The following is a 21,457-nucleotide window of genomic DNA, read 5'->3' on the forward strand; positions in this document are numbered from 1 at the left end:
TATATATATATGTATATATACATATATTGTCACACACGTGCGATTGGGAGACATTTGAAAGGCCTTAAGCATAGTACTACCACGCCGGACCAGGGGTGGCGAACTGCACTAACTCTCTTTCTCAATCTTCAGCAGACCATCCACAGGAAATCACGCAAGGTCCTGGCGCCATGGATGACGTCACTTCTGGTATAAAAGACATCACTTCCAGTGCCAGTGATGTTGTCACTTCTGGTCCAGAAGAAGTCACTTCCAGTTCCAATGATGTCACTTCCAGAACTGGGCTTTAAAGCTGCCATCTTTTCCTATTACATTCAGTTCTGTTTTGGACTCGAACCTGTGATCATTTTAATCACATTAAACCCATTTGCAGCCAAGGCACAATATACAGGTGGCTGCCCTAAACCTTTTTAAGTGTGTAGTCTGCTTTTGTGACTAATATATATATATATATATATATATATATATATATATATATATATATATATATATATATATATATATTGTGGTGGTTGGCCGGCTAAATATTCCGGCCCTCACCCCCAGGCCGCCAGATGGAGCCCTCATGACAACTTGGACGTTCCCCGAATTCCAACAGGGCCTCATGGACTTTGTAGTTTATATGCGCAGCCCTGCTGTATACCTTGGGGACCACCAGGAGTCGCTGTAAGGGGGCTATCGGACTCTTACGTGCCCTATAACCCGGAGGTGCGTCATGATCACATGACAGGAAGAAACGACGTGCTTCCGGGGTGAAGAAGAAGAGTTTTTATATGACCCGGAAGTGTTCCTAGTCACGTGGACAGAGAGGGCGAAACGCTTCCGGGTCAGGGACTATATAAAGGACTCTGGGAAACCAGTATGCGGAGCTGAGCTGGGAGGAAGGGTGGCAAAGTGTCTGGGAGTGTGGAGGATTGATTAGTGTATTGTTTATTGATTTATGAGTATTGTGGAGTAGAGGGTGCTTTGTGCACTGTATTGTTCAAATAAAAGTATTATTTGGACTTTTACCTGGTGTCTGGAGTCGAGTCAGAGGGTTCAAGAGGACGACAGCGATAAGTGCCTCAAACTGTCACTATATATATATATATATATATATATATATATATATATATATATATATATATATATATATATATAGTGAGAGGTTCAGCCCAGACACAACCAAATGGACACCGACAGTTCATAAAACACACACGTTTATTTACACTAGTGTCCCCAAACACAAGTCTCGCACACACACAGTGCTTCCAGACACCACAACACCCTTCTACGGGCCTTCAATGTTCATGGGCTGCCTTTCCTCCTCCTGTCACTGGAGCTTTGTCCTGCTCCAGCTCCCAACTCTAGCTCCCCGACTGTAGGAAGGCGGCCCCTTTTATTTTCACCCAGATGTGCTCCAGGTGTTTGCTTATGACCTTCCAGCGGCACTTCCTGGTGTGGTGGAAGTGCCGCACTAGCTCCCGGAAGCACTCCGGGCGTCCCGGGAAGGTTCTTACTCCACTTGCCCAGGTGTGGCAGAAGCGCAGGTTTCCCGGGCTTCACGATGCTTGGGGCACCCCCTGGTGATGGCTATGGGCCATGGGCTATGGGCTATGTTCGAGCCTCCTGGCTCGGTCCCCGTGGCCCCCTACTTATCTAGGGCGGTTGCTCCCTCATGGCCCAGAGGACGTATAAACTGCCTCCCGGTCCTTCCAGGCATCCCGGGTGGGTCTGGCCCCCAGCCTCCTGCAACAATATTATATATATATATATATATATATATATATATATATATATATATATATATATATATATATATATATATATAATTTTATCCTACTAATGTATCATGGAAATGACATGTCGTCAAGTAGAAACCTCAGTTTTCTAAATTTTCATTGAATTATTTGTGATTTCTTCTTATTATAAACTATTTTCATGTGCGGTATCTAAGTTGAATTTGGTATTTAATGTCTGGTGTTTAATTTGTATAGAGTGTAAATAATTTGATTTTTTTCAGTGATTTTATCTCTCATGTATTCTTTTGAATATTTGTGAAGGGCTCTGCATATGGGTACTATGTAAATAAAATGTATTATTTTTGTTTTTATTAAACTCCTATTTATCAGTTTTTGAACAGCACATTGCACAGGTACGATTTGGATTCTGCTTTTTTCTGTTGGAGGTATATAATCAGTAAAATGTCTACACCCTCTGGATTGATCCTCGATGTGCTGCGTTGACCGCGTCTCTTTAGTGGTAGTGTGGACATTTGTGGCAATGATTTGTTCGACAAGCTGGCCTGTAAAGTTTACATGACTTACAGTTTCGCCAGCTTTTTGTTTGTATACATGAATTCATTCCAAATGCACGGATCCACCAGATGAAGAAATATCTTTTTTTAGTATTTCTTTTGTTGCCTCTGCATAATGGGATAAAAAGTCAATTCTTGATTTGCATGATATACGCCGTCCATTGTGCTATTGTAGTCGACCTCAGCATAAGCCTTCATAACCTGCTTATTGTCTTTTGCCTATACAGTGACTGTCACTGGTATTATGTACAGTGCTAAGAAGACAAATATCTTTCTTGTCCTACCATTTCAGCACAAGCACTTTACCCTTTTGCCAAGCTACTAGTGCACCTCACTGTAATTTAGCTGTGCCAAAGTTTTCAGGCATGCCATGATGATTAGGATACACTTCCATATGCGTCAGTCTTTGCAGCAAGATGTCAAATAGCTCTGGCGAAGTATAAAAATTGTCCATGGATACACAGTAACCCTAATCCAACAGAGCATATATCAAAAGTTGGCACAGATGATGTAGCAACACCGTACTGATTGTATTTTGTATCAAACATTGTCCCTTTCCCTGTGTCCCATTTTAGATTCATAAAGTTCATAAATGCCAAATTTTGCTCTTTTTGACGCAATGTACTGTATCCATGACTGCCCTTACAAGCCATGAGACATTCATTGATGCTGATAATACAGTCTGGAATGTGAAATTTTACTGCAGTCGCTTGGTATATCTCCCAAATTGTCTTCATTTTGGGTGCTGGATGGGTATTCTCATCAAAATCTTCATTGTTGGTAAAGTGCAGATACTTCATTATTGGTGAAAACCTGCACTCAGACATAATTTCTCCAAAGAATGGCAGCACTAACAGCACTTTTACAGCCTAAATGATTCTCGGTTCTAATGCTTACGCAAGACGTATCTGTACAGTGAGTGATACTTGGGACTAATGCTTTTAGCATGGTTTTCACAGCCTGAGTAATGCTCTGGCCTAATGCTAAGGAGGTTAAATAATAAAAGTAATAATACTAATTTTCATGTCTTGAATTTAGTGGGCCCTGTTTACAGACCACTGTTTATAACTAAAGTTGCCTCATATTTAGCCAATTTCAACAGCACTTAGTGATTACTGAGTAGGTCAGGAAGCACAAAGATTAAACCTTGAAAAATCCTCTTCTGCCGTTGTTCAGTCATTACTGAACATTTCTGCCCAATAATGAGTTACTGTCTGTCTTCAGCAGACAACTAGAAAATGATCACCTAACACTTATAATCAATCACATTATTTCAAGTCTGATGAATAAACAAGACAAACAAGACAAATCCAAAAAACTACCAGTACTACAGTTGTTTCATTTAGGTAAAAAAAACCTAATATAAACTCATTTGAAATGGCATCACAATGTTTTCACATAATGTGTAATACAATGTACACAGCCAGCATCGATTTGACATGAAGAAAGGAGAAAACGATGGCTGGCACACGGTCAGAACAAGCTGTAAGTGAAGAGCACAATATTTCCTCAAACACGGTAAACCCTGTAACATTTCCTCCACGACCTTACCCACAGTTTAAGGAGACGGTCATGCACCTCTGAGAAGTACTGAGTCACCTGTCCTAGTGTCCTAGTGGGACAATGCATACTTCTATCAAACTACAACTCTGCCTGTCTCGCACGGTTCTATTCAATAAGGGCGCGCACAAAAAGGCGACCTTCAAAAGGGCGACCTCAATTGGGCGCGGAGAATAAAAGCGAACATAAATAAAATCGATCTTCAAAAGGGCGACCTCAATTGAGCGCCAAATAAATGCGCGCGCAAATAAAGGAGCGCTTCAAAAGGATGACCTTTGGAGCGAATTAAATTAATTGTCCTTGATTATGCTAATAGACCGCATCTCGAATATCTACGTGGCATTGCACATAATCTACAGCTTCAAGTGTAACTTGCTTTCACCTTTTTATACATTCAGTCATTGCCTTAATCTAATTTTCTGTAATTTTGAAAACAACGAAATATAGAGAGCTTTAGAAATAGTTCGTTAGAAGTAGTTCGTTAGAAGTTCATGCATTAATTAATTGGATGTTTTAATATTCTTGCTTTCACCTTTTTATATGTTCAATCATTGCCTTTATCTAATAAATTTTCTGTAATAATTTTGTTGCGTTTGCCTTTATTCGCTGCGCCCAATTGACGTCACCCTTTTGAAGCACTCCTTTATTTATGCGCGCAGTTATTCGGCGCTCAATTGAGGTCATCCTTTTGAAGTTCGCCTTTATTTATGCACGCCTTTATTCGGCGCTCAATTGAGGTCGCCCTTTTGAAGATCGATTTATTTATGTGTGCTTTTATTCGCCGCGCCCAATTGAGGTCGCCCTTTTGAAGGTCGCCTTTATGTGCGCGCCCTTATTGACGGATACCGTCTCACACTGATGTGCCTGGCTAATGCCCTATCAGGACAAGTAGTTAACATATAAGACTACTCTACTAGCCCCTGCAGGACTGCCCAAGAACATGTCTTGGATGTTTCAAAACACCTGTGTGCCTTTCTCTTTAGACTTAACCACACTTGTGCTATCCTAATAGTGCTAAAAATAAAGTATTACTTAATTGTAGTAAGACTGCTTATAACTTGAAGCAGAGCCAAATCAATTACTACAATCACACAGCTACCAAAAAACATTAGACAGCAAAGCAATCTGCTATAACAAAGGCTAGAGATAAGCTTAGTGAATCAGCAATGGTGTGAGCATTAGAATTAAATAGCTTTGCTGAACAGGTCATACACATCATTTCATTTAATAAACCAGAAATGTTTAGATTAATCTTACATATTTATCTTTAACTCTATGGCTGTTCAATTAAATGGGACTGTTATTTATCAAGTAATGTAGAATTACTACAGCAAAAATGTTTGCCATTCCCTCTTAGATCATGAAAAAAAATAAAGTAGGAAGATCACAACATTATGTTTAAAGTTGCTAACGGTGGAATAAAAATTGAAAAAGTGGTAGGCCAGTGAACACTGAGAACAGAAACAATGCCTTATTTGCTAAGGAATACAAACACATATACATACACACATACATATACATATATTGTGTGTGTTGTCAGTCATGCACATTTAGGGTGTCTCTCACAGGAAAGAGACCGACAGATACTACAGTGAAGGTTTTGATTGTAACACCAACCCTTCCACGGATTCCATTTGCTTTAAAATGAAGGAGAACTGTCTGAAGGACCAATGATACCTCTTCCATTTAGAACAAATATCATTCCGCCTTCTCTGCTTCCACCTCCTTACTTAACACTAGAATTACCAGAGCCTACGAGAAAACTCGTAAATCCGGCCCACCTTAAATCCATTCACACCTCTCCGTCAGTATCTTTTGTCCTATAAATGTGCCGATTAAGACAAGCAGCAAGCAGCCTGCTATTCCATCCCCCCACCATCGCAGAATGATCACAAAGTTCTCCCAGCTCATGCCTTGATTGATTATCTGGGAGTGAAGTGCTGGAGTTTTAGAGTGGAAATAATAGATCGTTATTTGGAACACATGCATTTCATGTCTGTTCCATTTCTACAGTAATCTGTATAAACACATTGTTAAAACAGAAACTTTTTCATATTTTAGTAATAAATGTTACAAAATGTAGGCATAAACTATAGAATGTGTGAAGCCATCTAACCTTTGTAGTTTTCGTCTTTCTGGTCCAAGCACTCAAAAAGGACAGAAGTCTCTGGAGAGCTATTCTTTGAAAGAAACATCACAAATGATATAACTTTAAGTGGATATTAAATGGGGTTAACCACTTGTAGCATAGCCCTTCTTTTGTTTCGCTTCTGTTTTTTTTACTGTACATATATATTCCTTGTTAAACAGTTTGATTGTCAGACCTACACTTGGGCAGCCAAAACTTGCCAAATTGGTAGGCAATACCTTGATACAATGATCTGATATTGTTGGATTTCTATTGTTTCTAGAATAATACCTGGGAATTCAGATCTACCTTTATCTTGTATGCATTCTGTTGAACATAATAGGCACAAATATTTTCCTACTGAACACTTTCAATTTTCTTTAAAACATAATGAAGACCAATTGTTCACTGTTAAGATGCATACTCTGAATACACAAAGGTAGATTTCTCAAAATAATGCTGTATTTTTTATGTCTTGAACTGAAATTGAAAGAAAACAAAATAACTAGCACAATAACTTTGTTTGCATATTTTCATTTCAAGGTTGTCTGTAACTTAAATTCAAACCAATTATGGCACATTTGCAAAAGCAATACATGAATATAAATGCCATGATTTGTTCTTATTTTATAGTTTATTTCTTGTAGTTTACCTTAAAGCATGCTACTCTCATACCTGAAGAAATGTCAATCCGGCTTTTCTTGGTTTGTGTAACATTAATATGCACGCTGACTTTGCCATCATTGAGGTCAATCTGAACCATTCCCAAGCCATCTGCTAAAGTGCAATACAGAAGTAAGCCATTTGGATTCCATGTTCGGAACTGGAAACTCACTGACATCACATCTTGGTTCGGATGGCCTGGAAGCTGCAAGTAGCTAGTGGCATTGAAAAAAACAGGTACTGAATGGGGTTCCACACAGGAGAAGCTCAAATTGCCCTGCAAAATACAAGAAGTAATATTGGCACAGATAAAGGTACTTTGATGATAAATTACCATGCCTTTAAAGATTGATTTTCAAAATTAATTTCATGGTCAATATTTTTCTTGTTTTTGGAGAAAAGTGTTCAGCATTTTCATTTTTAACCAAATTAAGCTCTTGTACTCATTGTGATCTCTGTAAACAGAAGATAATATTGTCAATTCATTTCTCCCTCGTCCATCAACATATTTTTCTGCCACTGAGGCTCCCTAAACTCCATGCTAATACAGTACCTCTACTGAGTTTTTGCTCATTCACATGGATTTTTCTTGTGTGAAAATGAAAGGATTACCTATCATAGCGCCTCAGAAAATAATCATATACTAGATCAATTCATATTTTCTTTCCTGTAAATTCTCTATTTCAGCATTTCATGATCATGCAATAGCATAAAATGTTTCATTTTATTCATGTTGAATAAAATAATTGTTATTTAGGGTGGCACGGTGGCGCAGTGGTTAGCGCTGCTGCCTCACAGTTAGGAGACCCGGGTTCGCTTCCTGGGTCCTCCCTGCGTGGAGTTTGCATGTTCTCCCCGTGTCTGCGTGGGTTTCCTCTGGGTGCTCCGGTTTCCTCCCACAGTCCAAAGTCTTGCAGGTTAGGTGTATTGGCGATTCTAAATTGTCCTGACTGTGTTATGCCTATCAATATTTCAAATTAAGCTTTTTACAGCATAAGGAAAAAAAAAAGTTTAGGAAATTGTATTCTCATATCTACCAACCGAAAATGTTTTTGAGCTAAGTTGGAATTATTTCTGATCCAGGTTTCCACTTTTTTATAACATGCAGCTAAAGAATATTTTAGATGACCCACATATTTCCATATTGAATCTCTGTAAAGATGACAGATTCACACTTCTTATTTGGGGGCATGGAAAGGGAAAATCAGGTTATATTTAGTTACCAATACATATATTTCGTAAAGTGTATTTCTTAAACTCTTTCAGCTACTTATTTTCATTACAAATTTCTCTTACATTTTATTGGGGCAATGTCCTAGATTGACATTGGCATCCTTGGCAAAACTAAAGGAATAAAGAACAGGAATAGTTATGACAAAAGACCATGTGGTATATGAAATGCCTTTTATTTACATTTAATGAGTGAAAATGTCTATTAGTGACAAGGTCACTTTAATAATAGTGGAACAAACAGGACATAATCATTCAACTAACTTTTCCATACCTGCACAATTTTTTATTTATTACAGCCAGCATTGGTGCTTAGAAAAAAAAATAAATTGAGAGAGCAAGAGCTATGATTCTCAACCCTATCTTCTAGCTGCAAAAAGCTGTTGTTTGTTTCTGATAAGCAGAGACTAGAAGGGGAGGGAATCTCAGCAAAATTAGCAGAATCTGTCTGTAATGCAAATGGAACAGACCAGTAATTGATGTGCAAACAGAAAAATAAAAGCTGGGTTTCTCCCAAGCAACAAAAATCATTACATAAATAAATAAATAGATAATACTAAAGCAGTTATTAAGTTTAGAAAACGTAATGAATGAGCTGGCATTCCACCCAGTGTTTGCTACTGCTTTGTATTTACTTTTGGATTCTAAGAAATGTTGAGACTTCTGCCATCCTTTACTAGAGAAAGTGAATTCCAAAAATGAAAAGCTGAAATTTTGTAAATCAACCGGTTTTAATTCATTAAGTGTAATCTGACAAACCAAAAATGTAGTACAGCAGGGGGCCAAATCTCATCTAATTAAAGCATAATAACATTAAAATAAATAATAATAATTTTTTGCATTTATATAGCGCTTTTCTCACTACTCAAAGCGCTCAGCAATTGCAGGTTAAGGGCCTTTGCTCAAGGGCCCAACAGAGCAGAGTCCCTATTGGCATTTATGGGATTCGAACTGGCAACCTTCTGATTACCAGTGCAGATCCCTAGCCTCAGAGCCACCACTCCACTCTGTTAAATTTTACAGAAAAGAAATATTAAAAATGATGAAACTTTTGTTTTTTCTTCCACTAACCATATGTAAATAAAGATTATAGTTTTTAGTTTGATTTCTACCACCCCACTGTAATCTTTTGAAACAAAGAATGCCAAGCACATTAAACTATGTGAAAATAAAAGAACCAATTAGACTCATAGTCTGTTACTTTGGAAAAAACATACATTAAAACTGTGATGAAAATCTCTTCGAAAGGGACTATATAAAGAATGATATTTTTGCAGCGCTGCTGCCTCGCAGTTAGGAGACCCGAGCTTCACTTCCCAGGTCCTCCCTGCGTAGAGTTTGCATGTTCTCCCCGTGTCTGCGTGGGTTTCCTCTGGGTACTCCAGTTTCCTCCCACAATCCAAAGACATGCAGGTTAGGTGCATTGGCGATTCTAAATTGTCCCTAGTGCGTGCTTGGTGTGTTTGTGTGTGTGTGTGTGCGAGCCCTGTGGTGGGTTGGCGCCCTGCCCGGGGTTTGTTTCCTGCTTTGCGCCCTGTGTTGGCTGGGATTGGCTCCAGCGGACCCCCGTGACCCTGTAGTTAGGATATAGTGGGTTGGATAATGGATGGATGGATAGAATGCATGTGTGACAGATTTCATTATGGATTCACTGAATATTATAATCCCCTCATAGGAATTTGATATTGGTGTGGTGTGAAGGCTTGTGTACCTCTATGTACCTTAGAGCTATGCTGTCTAGAGTAGTGGTTCCCAAACTCGGTCCTGGGTATCCACAGTGGCTGCAGGTTTTTGTTCCAACCAGATTCACAATCGGCGATAATAATGATATAATTTAATTAGCTTGTCTTTTGTCTCTTCTCTTATTCTGCATTTGGAAAAGCAGAGCAGTATCATTTTTATATTTATAAGACATTAAGAAATATTTCTATGTTTGGTATAGTTTTAAATATTTAACTATATTTAATTGTTTTCCTTCTATTTTGCCCTTTTTCTTTGTAGTTTATTCCCTTCATGGTATCATAATAATTACAATTAAAAACAAGCAGGGCAGACACCAACTATTTTGGCACCAGGCAAAACTATTTAGTAAATAATGGATTAAATAACCAGAGCACCTGGAAAACCAGAATGAATGAACCAGGATGAAAATTTCTTTTAAAAAAAAGATAACTTCTTAGTACATTTTAGTTTTGCAATTTCTACATTGACCCCAAAACACAGAAACTGAGAAATAACAGCTCACTTAATTAGGCTAGGAAGAAAAATCTGTAGTCACAATAGGTCCCAGGACCAAGTTTGACAAATGTAGCCATGATTTTATGAGTCTGGCCAGATTAAAAAAAAGCATAATTTGATCTCCATGAATGTTCTACTCAAACCTAATAAAACCTTCCCAGAAATGAAGACACCAGGGCTTACTGATGGAACCAGCCCTGAGAGTGCTGTTTATCGATGAGTGGTTGATGTATGGATAACCCAAGTAGCCCTGTAGGATTCAGTCCAAAAAATCTACATAGAGTTGCCATGTGGAAACATTACCACATATGGGTGAGGTTTAGCGGCAATGCTAGTTGAGTGACAAGCAAGAGTCAGACTGACCCAGGCATACTAGATATTGGCAACGGTAAATGGTTCTTGACATGTAGAAAAATTCTTTTGGTGGGGAAATGCTACAACTCAACCAGGAGGCTGAAAAATACTGGGTAGATATAGTTGGACTCAGTTTGGCAGTGGCTTATAAACTAAACTCCTTGATCAACGAAAGAAAAAACCTGAAGGGTGTGATTGTGCTGAAGCACTTGCCAGATAAGAATCCAAGGCATGAATTGTTGTTTCTGTGTTTTTTAGATTGTCTATAACAAACACCATAATCTAACTATAGTTGTGTTGTGTGCTGTGAGACTGTATGTACTGAAAACTTGGATTAAGCGAGAGAAACAGAGAGAGAGACTGAGAGAGCATTGCTGGACAGACTTTATAGATGCAAACAAGTAGTGAGGGTGTGCTGGGAATGATTAGCAGGTGCCTTTGTTTAGAATGGATTCAACTCCCACCTCCAGAGAAGCCTCTTCAGCTTCTTGTGAGAAGTCTTTGCTTTATGTTGAGTGTATTCAATGTTGTTGCCTCCTGTGCATGATTTTCATACTTGGTATACCGAGGCACAGTTAATGTGTGGGGGTAACCAGTTTGGGAAAATGAGTGCTACATCTCTGCTGTTTGAAAGTGAGGATGTTTTTCTTTTGACTTCATCAGACTGAAATCTCTAGAACACACTGTAATGGATTGCAGCTGAATATGAAGGGGATGTTTAAAGAATTATCACCATTACATTTGTAATCATAGCCTGCTCTCAGGATAGAGTAGCAAGTTCCCTGCTAGTATGAGCAGCTGTTCCAGGTGGAGGAGTATAGATATGCTGAGGTCATGCACACAAGTGAGGGTAGATGCAATTGTGATAAATGACCAACAAATCAGGGCATAGTAGCTATTGTACAGATATTTTACAAGATCATGATGGTGAAGTGGGGACAAAAACCATGGATGAAGCTCTTAATTTACTAGTCAGTCTACATTCCCACCCTCGCATATGATCATGAGCTCTGGATAGAATATCAGAAAATTAGAACAATTTAGACAATAACAGGCCATTCAGCTCAACAAAGCTTATCAGTCCTATCCACTTAATTCTTCCAAAATAACATCAACATAACAACATGGAAGAATGACATTAAAGTGGTTCTAATGAAGTTCCTGTGTAGGTTTTCTGCATTCACACTGCATAAAAGACGTAGGAGCTTTACGGTGCAGGAGAGACTCAGAATTAAAGCTTTGCTTCTTTATATTGAGAGAAGTCTAATACTGTGGCTTGGGTATGTAGTTAGGGCACTCAGTCTGTATTTTCACAAGATATGGTTATCTAGGAAAAGACTTAGAGACAAGCTCCGGATATGCTTAAGGAATTATATCTCTTTATTGTTCTGCAAGCATCTGAGCATTCTGCAGGAAGGTCAGAAGAAAGTTGCTGTAGCCAGGGAGGCCTAGTCAGTTTAGCATGTTGGTATCACAACTCTTACTAGGAAAGCCAGAAAAAAATTATGACAGAGTTATGTAATGAGTGACTTCCTTTTCAATTTTTTTCTTATATTTATTTCTGAACAAAGCTCAGGGCATTCACTCACACTTCTTTAAGTAAAGTAAATCCAGTAGTAGTAAGCAGAGATATTAAAGCATTCAAAGATCAATATACATGTTTGGATAAAGAAGCAGAAATCTATTTGTCTGGTTTTGAAGTCCAATACTGCCAAATCACTTACTATGCAGGATGGCATAAGAAAAAGTAGTCCAGTCTCAGTGTCAATGGTATTAAGATTGTTGATAGTAAAAGAATAACAAATGTTACATTTGAAAAGTTATTTTGTTGTTTTATTATTATGATTACAGAATGCTATCAAATACCATTATTGCCCATTTTAAAGTCTGTGTAGAAAATGGTGTCTGCCAGCAGCAATGCAGTTTTCAGTGTACCTTAACATGTTACTAAAAACAGACCTCAGCTAATCTGTTGTGATAATTTCTTTATTGACTTACGAGGACTTCCATATGATCTGTAATGTCAGAAATGATCTTTGAGATATGGACAGAAGGGTTTCTTAGTTTCACTACAATGCTCACAAGGTAGCATGCTACTTTTTCACCAATTGCTGAATGTGTATTTTGCAGAAGCACTTCTAGCAAGATGTTCCATGAAACCCTCATGTGTCAACTTGAAGCACCCCGTACACACATTCAGTTACAATATCAAAATACTGTACACTGATCCAATAACAACAAGCACACATACAACCAAACCAACAAAACAAAATGTGTATTTGGACTTTTCACTAATATCACCTGATTACATTTGCTACTATAAAACCAGGGTGGGGCTTACTACCATGCACAAGGCTACATTTTGTGTACTTTTAATAAAATTTATTATTATTATTATATTTAGAGATTTTTTTTAAAATAAAGAATAAGGTAATACAAATAAAGAATAAAACCCCATTGCTATACAAATTAACAATTGCAAATACAGTGTATAGGAAAAATAGAAAACAGTGATAAATACATTCATTTCATGTGTGTTCCATTTCTATAATAATCTGGAAAAATGTAGGATGACAGGAAATGTGAGGGAAGAAATGTTGAACACATACAGTAAATAAAACAGAAACTATTTTCCTGTATAATTGATAAAATCTTGACGTGAAATGTTTAAAATGCGAAGACTGAAGTTCAAATATCAAATAAATACTTTCACAAAAGGTGTAACAAAACAAGTCCACCTTTATTCAAGAATATAAACAAAGAAATATAAATTATTCAGTTTACATGTTGCTGTGAATGTTGACATGAAATGTATGATGTGTGAAGACTGAAGTTCAATATCAAATAAATGCTTTCACAAAAGGTATAACAAAACAAGAATGCCTTTATTCAAGAATATGACCAAAGAAAAAGAAATTATTCAATCTACATGTTGCTGTCGATATGTAAAAATCAAAGCCCATTTATCAAACGTATGGCTGGGGTAGAGGTAAGAATGGCTGCCTCTAAATCAAGAAGCATACAGGAACCTCGAGAAGACACAAGGCACCTCATACAAAATGACCAAATCTAAACCACAAGCCTGTCAGGCCAACTTGTTCCAGAGAAAGAAAAAGAAAAATCCAATGCCACTATGCACCAATAATGAAGCAGTGCATAATGTAAATGTAGAAGTCAAGCAACACAGGATGTGTTAACAATAATCACAAATATAGCAACAATCTAAAAGTTACCAAAACAATGACCTACTGTAAATTCGGTATTCAAAAACCATACTAAAACATGTGGAAATAACAGCAGTGTCTCAGGATTAAAACTGTGAAAAGTGTGGAGGAGACCAGGAGTCATCCACAGCCAAGTGGACATAAAAGCAGAGCTGGTAGATGTGCCCATGGTGACAAAGTGACAAGTGCAGATCTTCAGCTGGAATATCATAAAAGTAATGCTAACTTCCAAATAAAAGTTTGAGAGAAGCAGGAAAGACCAGAAAAGTGGTGACCCATATCTCTTTCACTCTGCTAATCTGAGCATCCATTCCTCTCTTGGAAGCACCCATTTTGACTCCAAAAGTCCTGGAAAAAATAACTTTCTTCAAAATAGGTTCTTGAGCCCGTCACTCTTCGTGAAACAATTTCTGGTGGGCTTGATAATAAATAGATCTTGTTAGAAGTAGGAGAATGTGAATGTGAAATGTTATCCTGAGTGTTGTACAGCCTTATTTCTTTCTCTACAGAGAACTAGAAAGAAGGAAGGCCTGGAAATACTAGAGGCAAAGACAGAGGCAGGAAGAGACAGGCTGGAATGTCATTTCCTTCCCAACCAATCCATATGCTGACTGGTTTCAAGTTACTGTGGTGTTGTGGATCTCTCATCTCAGTGAACTTAGCCTTCAGAAAGTATGCATCAGTGTTAATGCCTGCAATCTCCATAAGAGAGGTGGATGCCCATGGCTTTGATTAAGGCAAAATCTTTTTCCAGCATCTTGAAGTCAGCTTTGAAAGCATTCTGAGATCTCAGGATGATTATGTTGGATGATACCATGTAGGGAATAGACCTTTAACTGCTTTATAGTGAGCTGTGTTCAGCCCAAGGTGATTTTTTCACTGAATCAGAAAGACAATATCAAAATTTTCTTTGTGAAGGTTAGGGGAAGTCATAATTAATATGATATTTTGTCATTAATATGAAGACAGTTAATATGAAGCAAAAAATTGAAAAGAATGTGAGAAGAAGCAAAACAAAGCAGCCATTAGCAGAGCACATCACATGATTCCTGTAATAAAAATTTGAATGCCCATTTTGCAGACCAATCTCCTTATTTAGTAATGGTGTTAAAATGCTGGACTATTGAACTAATTAATTTCTATTTCTACTAAACCCTTGTACATGTTGTAATATGATGTACAGGCTCAATAAAAAAATAAAACAAACAAACAGGCCTGGAACTTGTCTAACTTCATTAACTATTTCAATCTTTTGGAAACTGCAACACTGTACTTTTTATTAATATTCAGTTAGTATACAGTACTTCAAAATTACATAAATTTGCTCCATTTTTATTTTATTATTTTCACCATTATTTTTATTAAATAATTTTGTTGCCTTTTTGTGCATTTACTTTTTGAAGTAAATCTTCCCTTCTTCAATATCTTCCCAAGATACTATGGCCAACATATTACAAACAACAGCCACTCACATAAAATGTGTCTGAACTTAGTACCAATATAAAGAAAAGAATTCTGAGAAAGAAAAAAAACTTTGCTTTTAAGGACTTTTTAATTAAGAGATTCTGATTTTAGCACTAGATTTATTTTGAGTTCAAATTTAGCACAATCACTTATGTTATAATCAGTTGGTTTTATACATACATTTTTTGCAGCTCACCCTGCACAAATTCACTCTGTAAATACAATTTATTGGTTTATTTTTTTACTTTTGTTTTGAGTATTTCTTGTATTTGTGCTACTGTTTGTTCAGTTTCTTTAGAAGCTTTTTTTCTTTTTTAACAGTTTTTGAGGACTTTTATTTTTTGGGTTCTTTAGGGGATTTTATAATACATATACTATCCCTTTCTTTCCGTCTGTCCACTATTGTCCCAACAACAAATCTGCATATGTTGCATATATTTGTGCTGTGACAGATGGCCAGGGACCCTGCCCCGCCAGCATGCCTGGAGGAAGGACGGACCGGGAGAGCAGCACTATTCTTCCCTGGGCGCCTGGACGGTCCTTGAACCCTGAAGGACAGCGCTTCCACTACAGCAGGAAGTGCTGCCGGACCAGGGATGGTGTACGCCCGGAGTGCTTCCGGGTGTAAGGGCAGTACTTCCACCACACTGGGGAGTGCTGCTGGAAGTTCATCATCGTGCACCTGGAGCACATCCGGGGCAAGATAAAAGGGGTGCCTCACTACATTTGGGGAGCCGGAGTCAGGTGGAAGAGGACGGAGCTTGCAAGAGGGGAGCAGAGGCGGCTGAAGGAACAAGGACTGAGCAAGAATCTGTAAATAGTGTAAATAGGGTAAATAAAAGTGTGTGTTTGGACATTCTGGTGTTGTGTTTGTCTGTGGCCGGGTTATCTTTTACAGTATTTACAAAATATTTTATACTTTTTACTTTTTTGAGCCAATAACAATGGATTATTAAAAGCATAGGGGAAGGACTGAAGGTAAGTAAAGTGTTAACTAAACTTAAAGCTTAAAGCTTGGGCAGGTGAGGCTTTTGCCTCATCTAGAGCAGTTGCTAAGGTTAAAATGAAGTAGATGTGTAATGAACACCCCCTTAAAAAGCGAGAACAAACTAGTGAGAAGGGCCAAACACACCTATTATGAAGCGGTGATAAGATCAATGGGAATGCCTGTAGGACACCCTTATTAACAAGGCAATGTTTAGAATAATGGAAGAATCGACATGTATATGAAGTTACTGGTGGCTGTAGTTGATTGGAAAAATGATAGAATTCTGCATAGGAAGAGTCAGATGACATGATGTATTAGATAAGGTAATGGTAATAAGAAAGTATTTATTTTTGATTGCTCTTTCCATGGACTGAGACATTTAAGCATATCTATATGCAAATAAACAATTGCTCTGTATATGAATCTGGTCTCCGAGAATGATTTATTTGAATATAGAGGAAAGTTATTCCACAACAACCTCCAGTCTCCATTAATTTAATCTCAGTATATTGTCATATATACATAGTAAAGTGAAATTCTTACTTGTATATCTCTTTGACACTGTTGAAGATAACACAATACAAATGCACAAACACACATACACACACACAATTCTTATAATAATTATGACTGGCAGTTCAGTAACCTTATGACCAATGGACAGAAACCAATAGTTCTATGCCATCTGCCAGATGTAAGGAGTGAGAAACGCAACTGTACAACATGGCTGAGGTCTCTAATAATACTGTTTGGCTTTATAAGAAAACAATTGTTGCATATGTTTTGAGCAGAAGGCAACTGGGTGCTGTAATATTCTATGCCACCAACACCACCATCTGCAGGGCTTTGCGATTTTGAGCTAAACAAGTGCCATACCAGCATGTGATGCAACCAGTGAGGATGGACTATAGAGTGCATCTGTAGAAATTCATGAGAACAGCTGAAGAAATCTGAGTTGTTCTCAGACACTTGAGAAAGTAAAGGTGGTGGTGAGCCTTTTTGATGTGTTTTGTCCACTTCAATTCATCATTGATGATCACTATACAACTGTTTTTCTGAAAAGCAATTTCTTTGTATTCTTTGAAAATGCACCACTGAAATGACCCCTTGCCTTCTCAGCAAAGTTAGGTATTAGTGGGAATGTACCATTTTGTGTCTAACAGTCCTGGTCACTCTAGACACATATTAGGAACGTAATTTGAAACAGCAAGTGAACTACTGGTGTCTCTAAATCCCTTTTTTCTTCCTATAAGTCCTTTTAATGCTAAGGTTGTTACAAAACCAATGGAATTTAGCTCCTCTTTTGCTGACAGATTTCTGGGTCTCTTTATTATGCAATCAAATGGAAAAATCAACAACTGTTGACTTCATTCAGCATTCTAAGGTAAGTGGCTCACATCTCAAAGACCACAATAATGTATTTATTATTGATTCTCCTCTGTCTACAGTACCAAAGATTCACATTAAATTGACCTAATAGCCAGTTAGATCTTCATGTTTATAGTCTGTTATAGACAAATTCATATCTGACTGCTCTCTGGTAATCAATGAGCTAGCACAGGGGTAGGCAACGTCGGTCCTGGTGAGCCACAGTATGTGCAGGTTTTTGTTCCAACCCAGTTCCTTAACGAGAACTCAATTATTGCTGATGAAGTACATATTGCTTAAGTGACATTTTGATGCTTCATTTTAGTGGTCTCGCTTGTTAAGGTTCTCCAACCTTAATTGCTTATTTCAATCTTAAACTGCTGCATTCAGTGTTTTAATTGCTCCTTATTAGCAATAAGATGTAAAAGACAAAGCAGCCAGCAGTTCTCCAGCTAGCTTTTTTCCAATTACATCTGTGTGTGTTCATCATGCACTGTTTGATTTAATAAAACACTTAATAGAAAAATGTGACAGACTGAAAATGATCTGTTTTAGGCTTCATATCATTTGGATGATATCCTTGGAAAGGAAAAAAATCTACGATATAAGAGCCTTACATTGCACAGACTAACAAGCCATAAAATTAAATAAGGTCTGAGATTGGCAATGATTGGTTTCTAATTAAGCAATTGGGTTGGAATGAAAACCTGTAGCCACTGTGGCTCACCAGGACCGACGTTGCCTACCCCTGAGCTAGCATAATATTCTCTTTATTGGTAGGATTTTGGAGATTCTCTGCATTTTTGTGCAACATTCCAATGGTTTCAGGTTTTCACATGGCAAAAATTCAGAATAGAACTCCTAAATCGGGAATATTATATTTATATAAAACTGCAATCTACATTAAAAAATGGACAGGCAAAAGACACGAACAAAAGCCACACTTTAATCAGTAAGCCAGCCATGTACACTAATTCATAATTACTTTCATTGAAATAGTCTAAAATAATAACCCACATGCTTATGTTGGAAATGTCATTTTTAACTTTCTGGGAGTGACACTTTGAGGACTAAGAGCACTGATGAAGAATCAAGTATCATAAATATATTTTTGATCAGCAACCTTGTAATACCACGGATACATAACCGATCTTTTTACCTTTTATATTACATTAGGGGTGATCCCCTGGGGTCAGTGGATGTGGCTTGCACAGTCTATCTGATAATTTTGCTGAAGATACCTGTCAGTTAACTCTATATCATAAGAGTGTAATCTCAGGTTTAGAGGGCCAGAAAATAGAGGGTAACACCAGAAAGCTCAATGTCGTGCATAACTACACATCAATATCCATCGAATAGTATATCATATGTGGGGAATTTCTCTTGCTGGTGAGTCAGGTGGCGCCAGATAAAAAAAATGAAGTAATTTCAAAGTGGTCATAAGTAGTTCTAATGAACACAAAAGCAATTGATGGTTTGGTACTGCTATATTGATGATATCCTTTTAGTCTAGGAGGGAGACTATATTTGGTCTTTAAATTTTACGATTCTATTTAAATAACTGTAGCTCAAACTTAATGTAGATATTACACTTCACTTTATTCACACTGCTGTTTTACTTTCTTTGATATGAAGGATGCTGTTGTGGATAATTATTTTTGTTCCAAGTTTACAGAGAGCCAACTGACTATAATACTCTCTTCCATGAATCTTATTTCCTTTCCAAACCATCGATTCATAATTTCTCATAACTTTCATTTAGGTAGGGTTTGCTTTAATCATCAGAATTTTGTCACCTTACCAAAATAAATAAACAATATTTTCGCAACTGTGGTTATTGTAAGAAAGCTATTTAAAGAACCTTGAAATGATCAGGGGTTGTTACTTTCGCCATATCAAACACTTGTACCTTTTTGCATTTGCCCCACTTTTTACGCCATTATTAGTTAACTTTTCCAAAGGACCCAGAATTATGAATTTTGCAACTAATAATCTACAAACCACTTCTTTACCTCATATCAGTCTTCTTTTAGATAATTTTTAAAATCTCACTGTTACCTCTATTTACATGACAATCATTACACAAATGTATTAAAAAGCACCACCATTATCACTACAGATAAAATCCCTACAATTTAAATTACACAAAAATTACATTTCAGCAGTAAAGCTGCTATGTAACTGCTACAATAATGTCCTATGAGTGCAAAACGTTAATACCATTACACAATGCTTAATAGATTCAAAGTACATCTTCACATGCACTGTTTCCAAACATTTTATTGTTATTTATACAGCTGTTGTGATAATCATACTTTGTATGTGGTATTTATAATACAGTTTTGGTATGCAGGGATTTCTTTTGGATTTACAAATATATTCCGGTCACCCTATTTGGTCTAAATGAAATTAATGGTTGCAATTGTTTGTTTTTTGTTTTCCAATGATCTCTTTCTTGACATACTGACTACTAACATTATTATAGTTGAAGTCTTGTCTAATTTGTGTACCAATTCAATTGCCACATATTTTGACTTTTTTAGCAGTTAACCAACATTCATTTAACAAGGAAACATTTTCTTCACTCTCACATCAATCACAATATTGCATTTTTAAGTAATGTTTTTAAACATCATCTGAGAGTTTTTCATTATTAGTAATAGGCAAATTTTGGAGGAAATTTGTTATTCATGTTTATGTACAATTCTATTTATTTTAGGTTATCTTTCACTCCCTACATTGTTCATTTAATAGGTTTTAGCACTACCCCAATTTGATTTTATTTTTCATTTTTTTACATGTACAACATTCTAATGATGCAAGACTGGTTATGGGTGAAGAGAACATTGTTTTACAAGTTATTATGAACATGTTGAAGACTTTAAAAGGACATATAAAGTGAAAGGGGAAAAAAGGAAAAAATATCTGGCATATCGGCAGTAGACCAGTAGAGTTGAGTGACTGCTACTGAAAGTCAAGTAGGAACCAGTGGATCACTGTCTGTGTGTTTCTTACTGAGAGAAATGGCATGGCGGTATACTAGATTGGGTACAGAAAGGAATCAGACACAATTTAAGCAGGATGAACAGGACCTGCCTAACATTTAATAGGGTGAGGCTGTTCATTATGTCTTTATTGGGAATAGTGCCACCCATTCCTTCTTTCCTACCTATTCCATCTGCTTTAACAGATTGCAGTTCTTAAACTGCACTTACTTTAAATATAAGAACCTCTATAATTTGTCTGAGTCTTGTTGAACACTGCTTTGTAGTGTTTATACTGTATGCTTGGATTTAACTTTATTAACCATTAATTGCCATATAATTTTCTAAATACTTTAAACAAGCAAAATCTTTGTAATTTGTGGGCAAAGTAGCTAGTTAAATAAGCGTTTGTTTTATATTTTTGGGTTCTTATTTGGTTATATTGCACTTTTTGAATGGCTACTCCCTATTATAAATCAATTTTTGTTGTTTGCTTTACTGGTGACATGAAGACATGTGGAGACTGAATGGCCAAAAAGACTTGGGGACAAATCTCCCTTAGCAAAGTATGGCAAGTCACCTTTCATGATCGGCTTGTTACAAGTAGTTGCCCTAATGAAGACATGTTCTTGAAACACTTCAGCCTTTTCTTTTGCGAGTGTGCTTCTCAGTGACTTCACTTTTCAACCCTGTGCCCTGCACTTGCTCTGATTCATCTGTTGTGTTGCGTTTACTATTATATCTCTTGTTGTATAAGTGGTTGTAGTTATCTTTTGTTTCTATTTACACTATATTTTTCACTTGTTTATGTCTATTGCTTAATTTTTTCCTCTTTTCTTAATTTTTTAGTTTTGCATTTTGAAAATCATTACAGTACTATATATATAAATAACCAGTCACAATTTGCCAGTCCTTAGGAGATAGGTGCTGGGGTCATACTGAAATTTTGAGGGTAAAGGG

The 21,457-nt window shown here is 37.0% G+C and overlaps 1 protein-coding gene across 1 annotated transcript in view; it reads right to left on the reverse strand.

Moving 5' to 3' along the window:
- The window catches only part of cntnap2a (contactin associated protein 2a), a 1,161,044-nt gene that overhangs the window by 457,852 nt on the left and 681,735 nt on the right, over positions 1-21,457 (reverse strand). Inside the window, exon 8 of the mRNA XM_028803276.2 lies at positions 6,660-6,924. Within this exon, the coding sequence (XP_028659109.1) occupies positions 6,660-6,924 (265 nt within the window). The remainder of the gene's footprint in view (positions 1-6,659; positions 6,925-21,457) is intronic.

Source organism: Erpetoichthys calabaricus, chromosome 6, assembly GCF_900747795.2.
Source record: "Erpetoichthys calabaricus chromosome 6, fErpCal1.3, whole genome shotgun sequence".
In the NCBI taxonomy this organism is placed as follows: domain Eukaryota; kingdom Metazoa; phylum Chordata; class Cladistia; order Polypteriformes; family Polypteridae; genus Erpetoichthys; species Erpetoichthys calabaricus.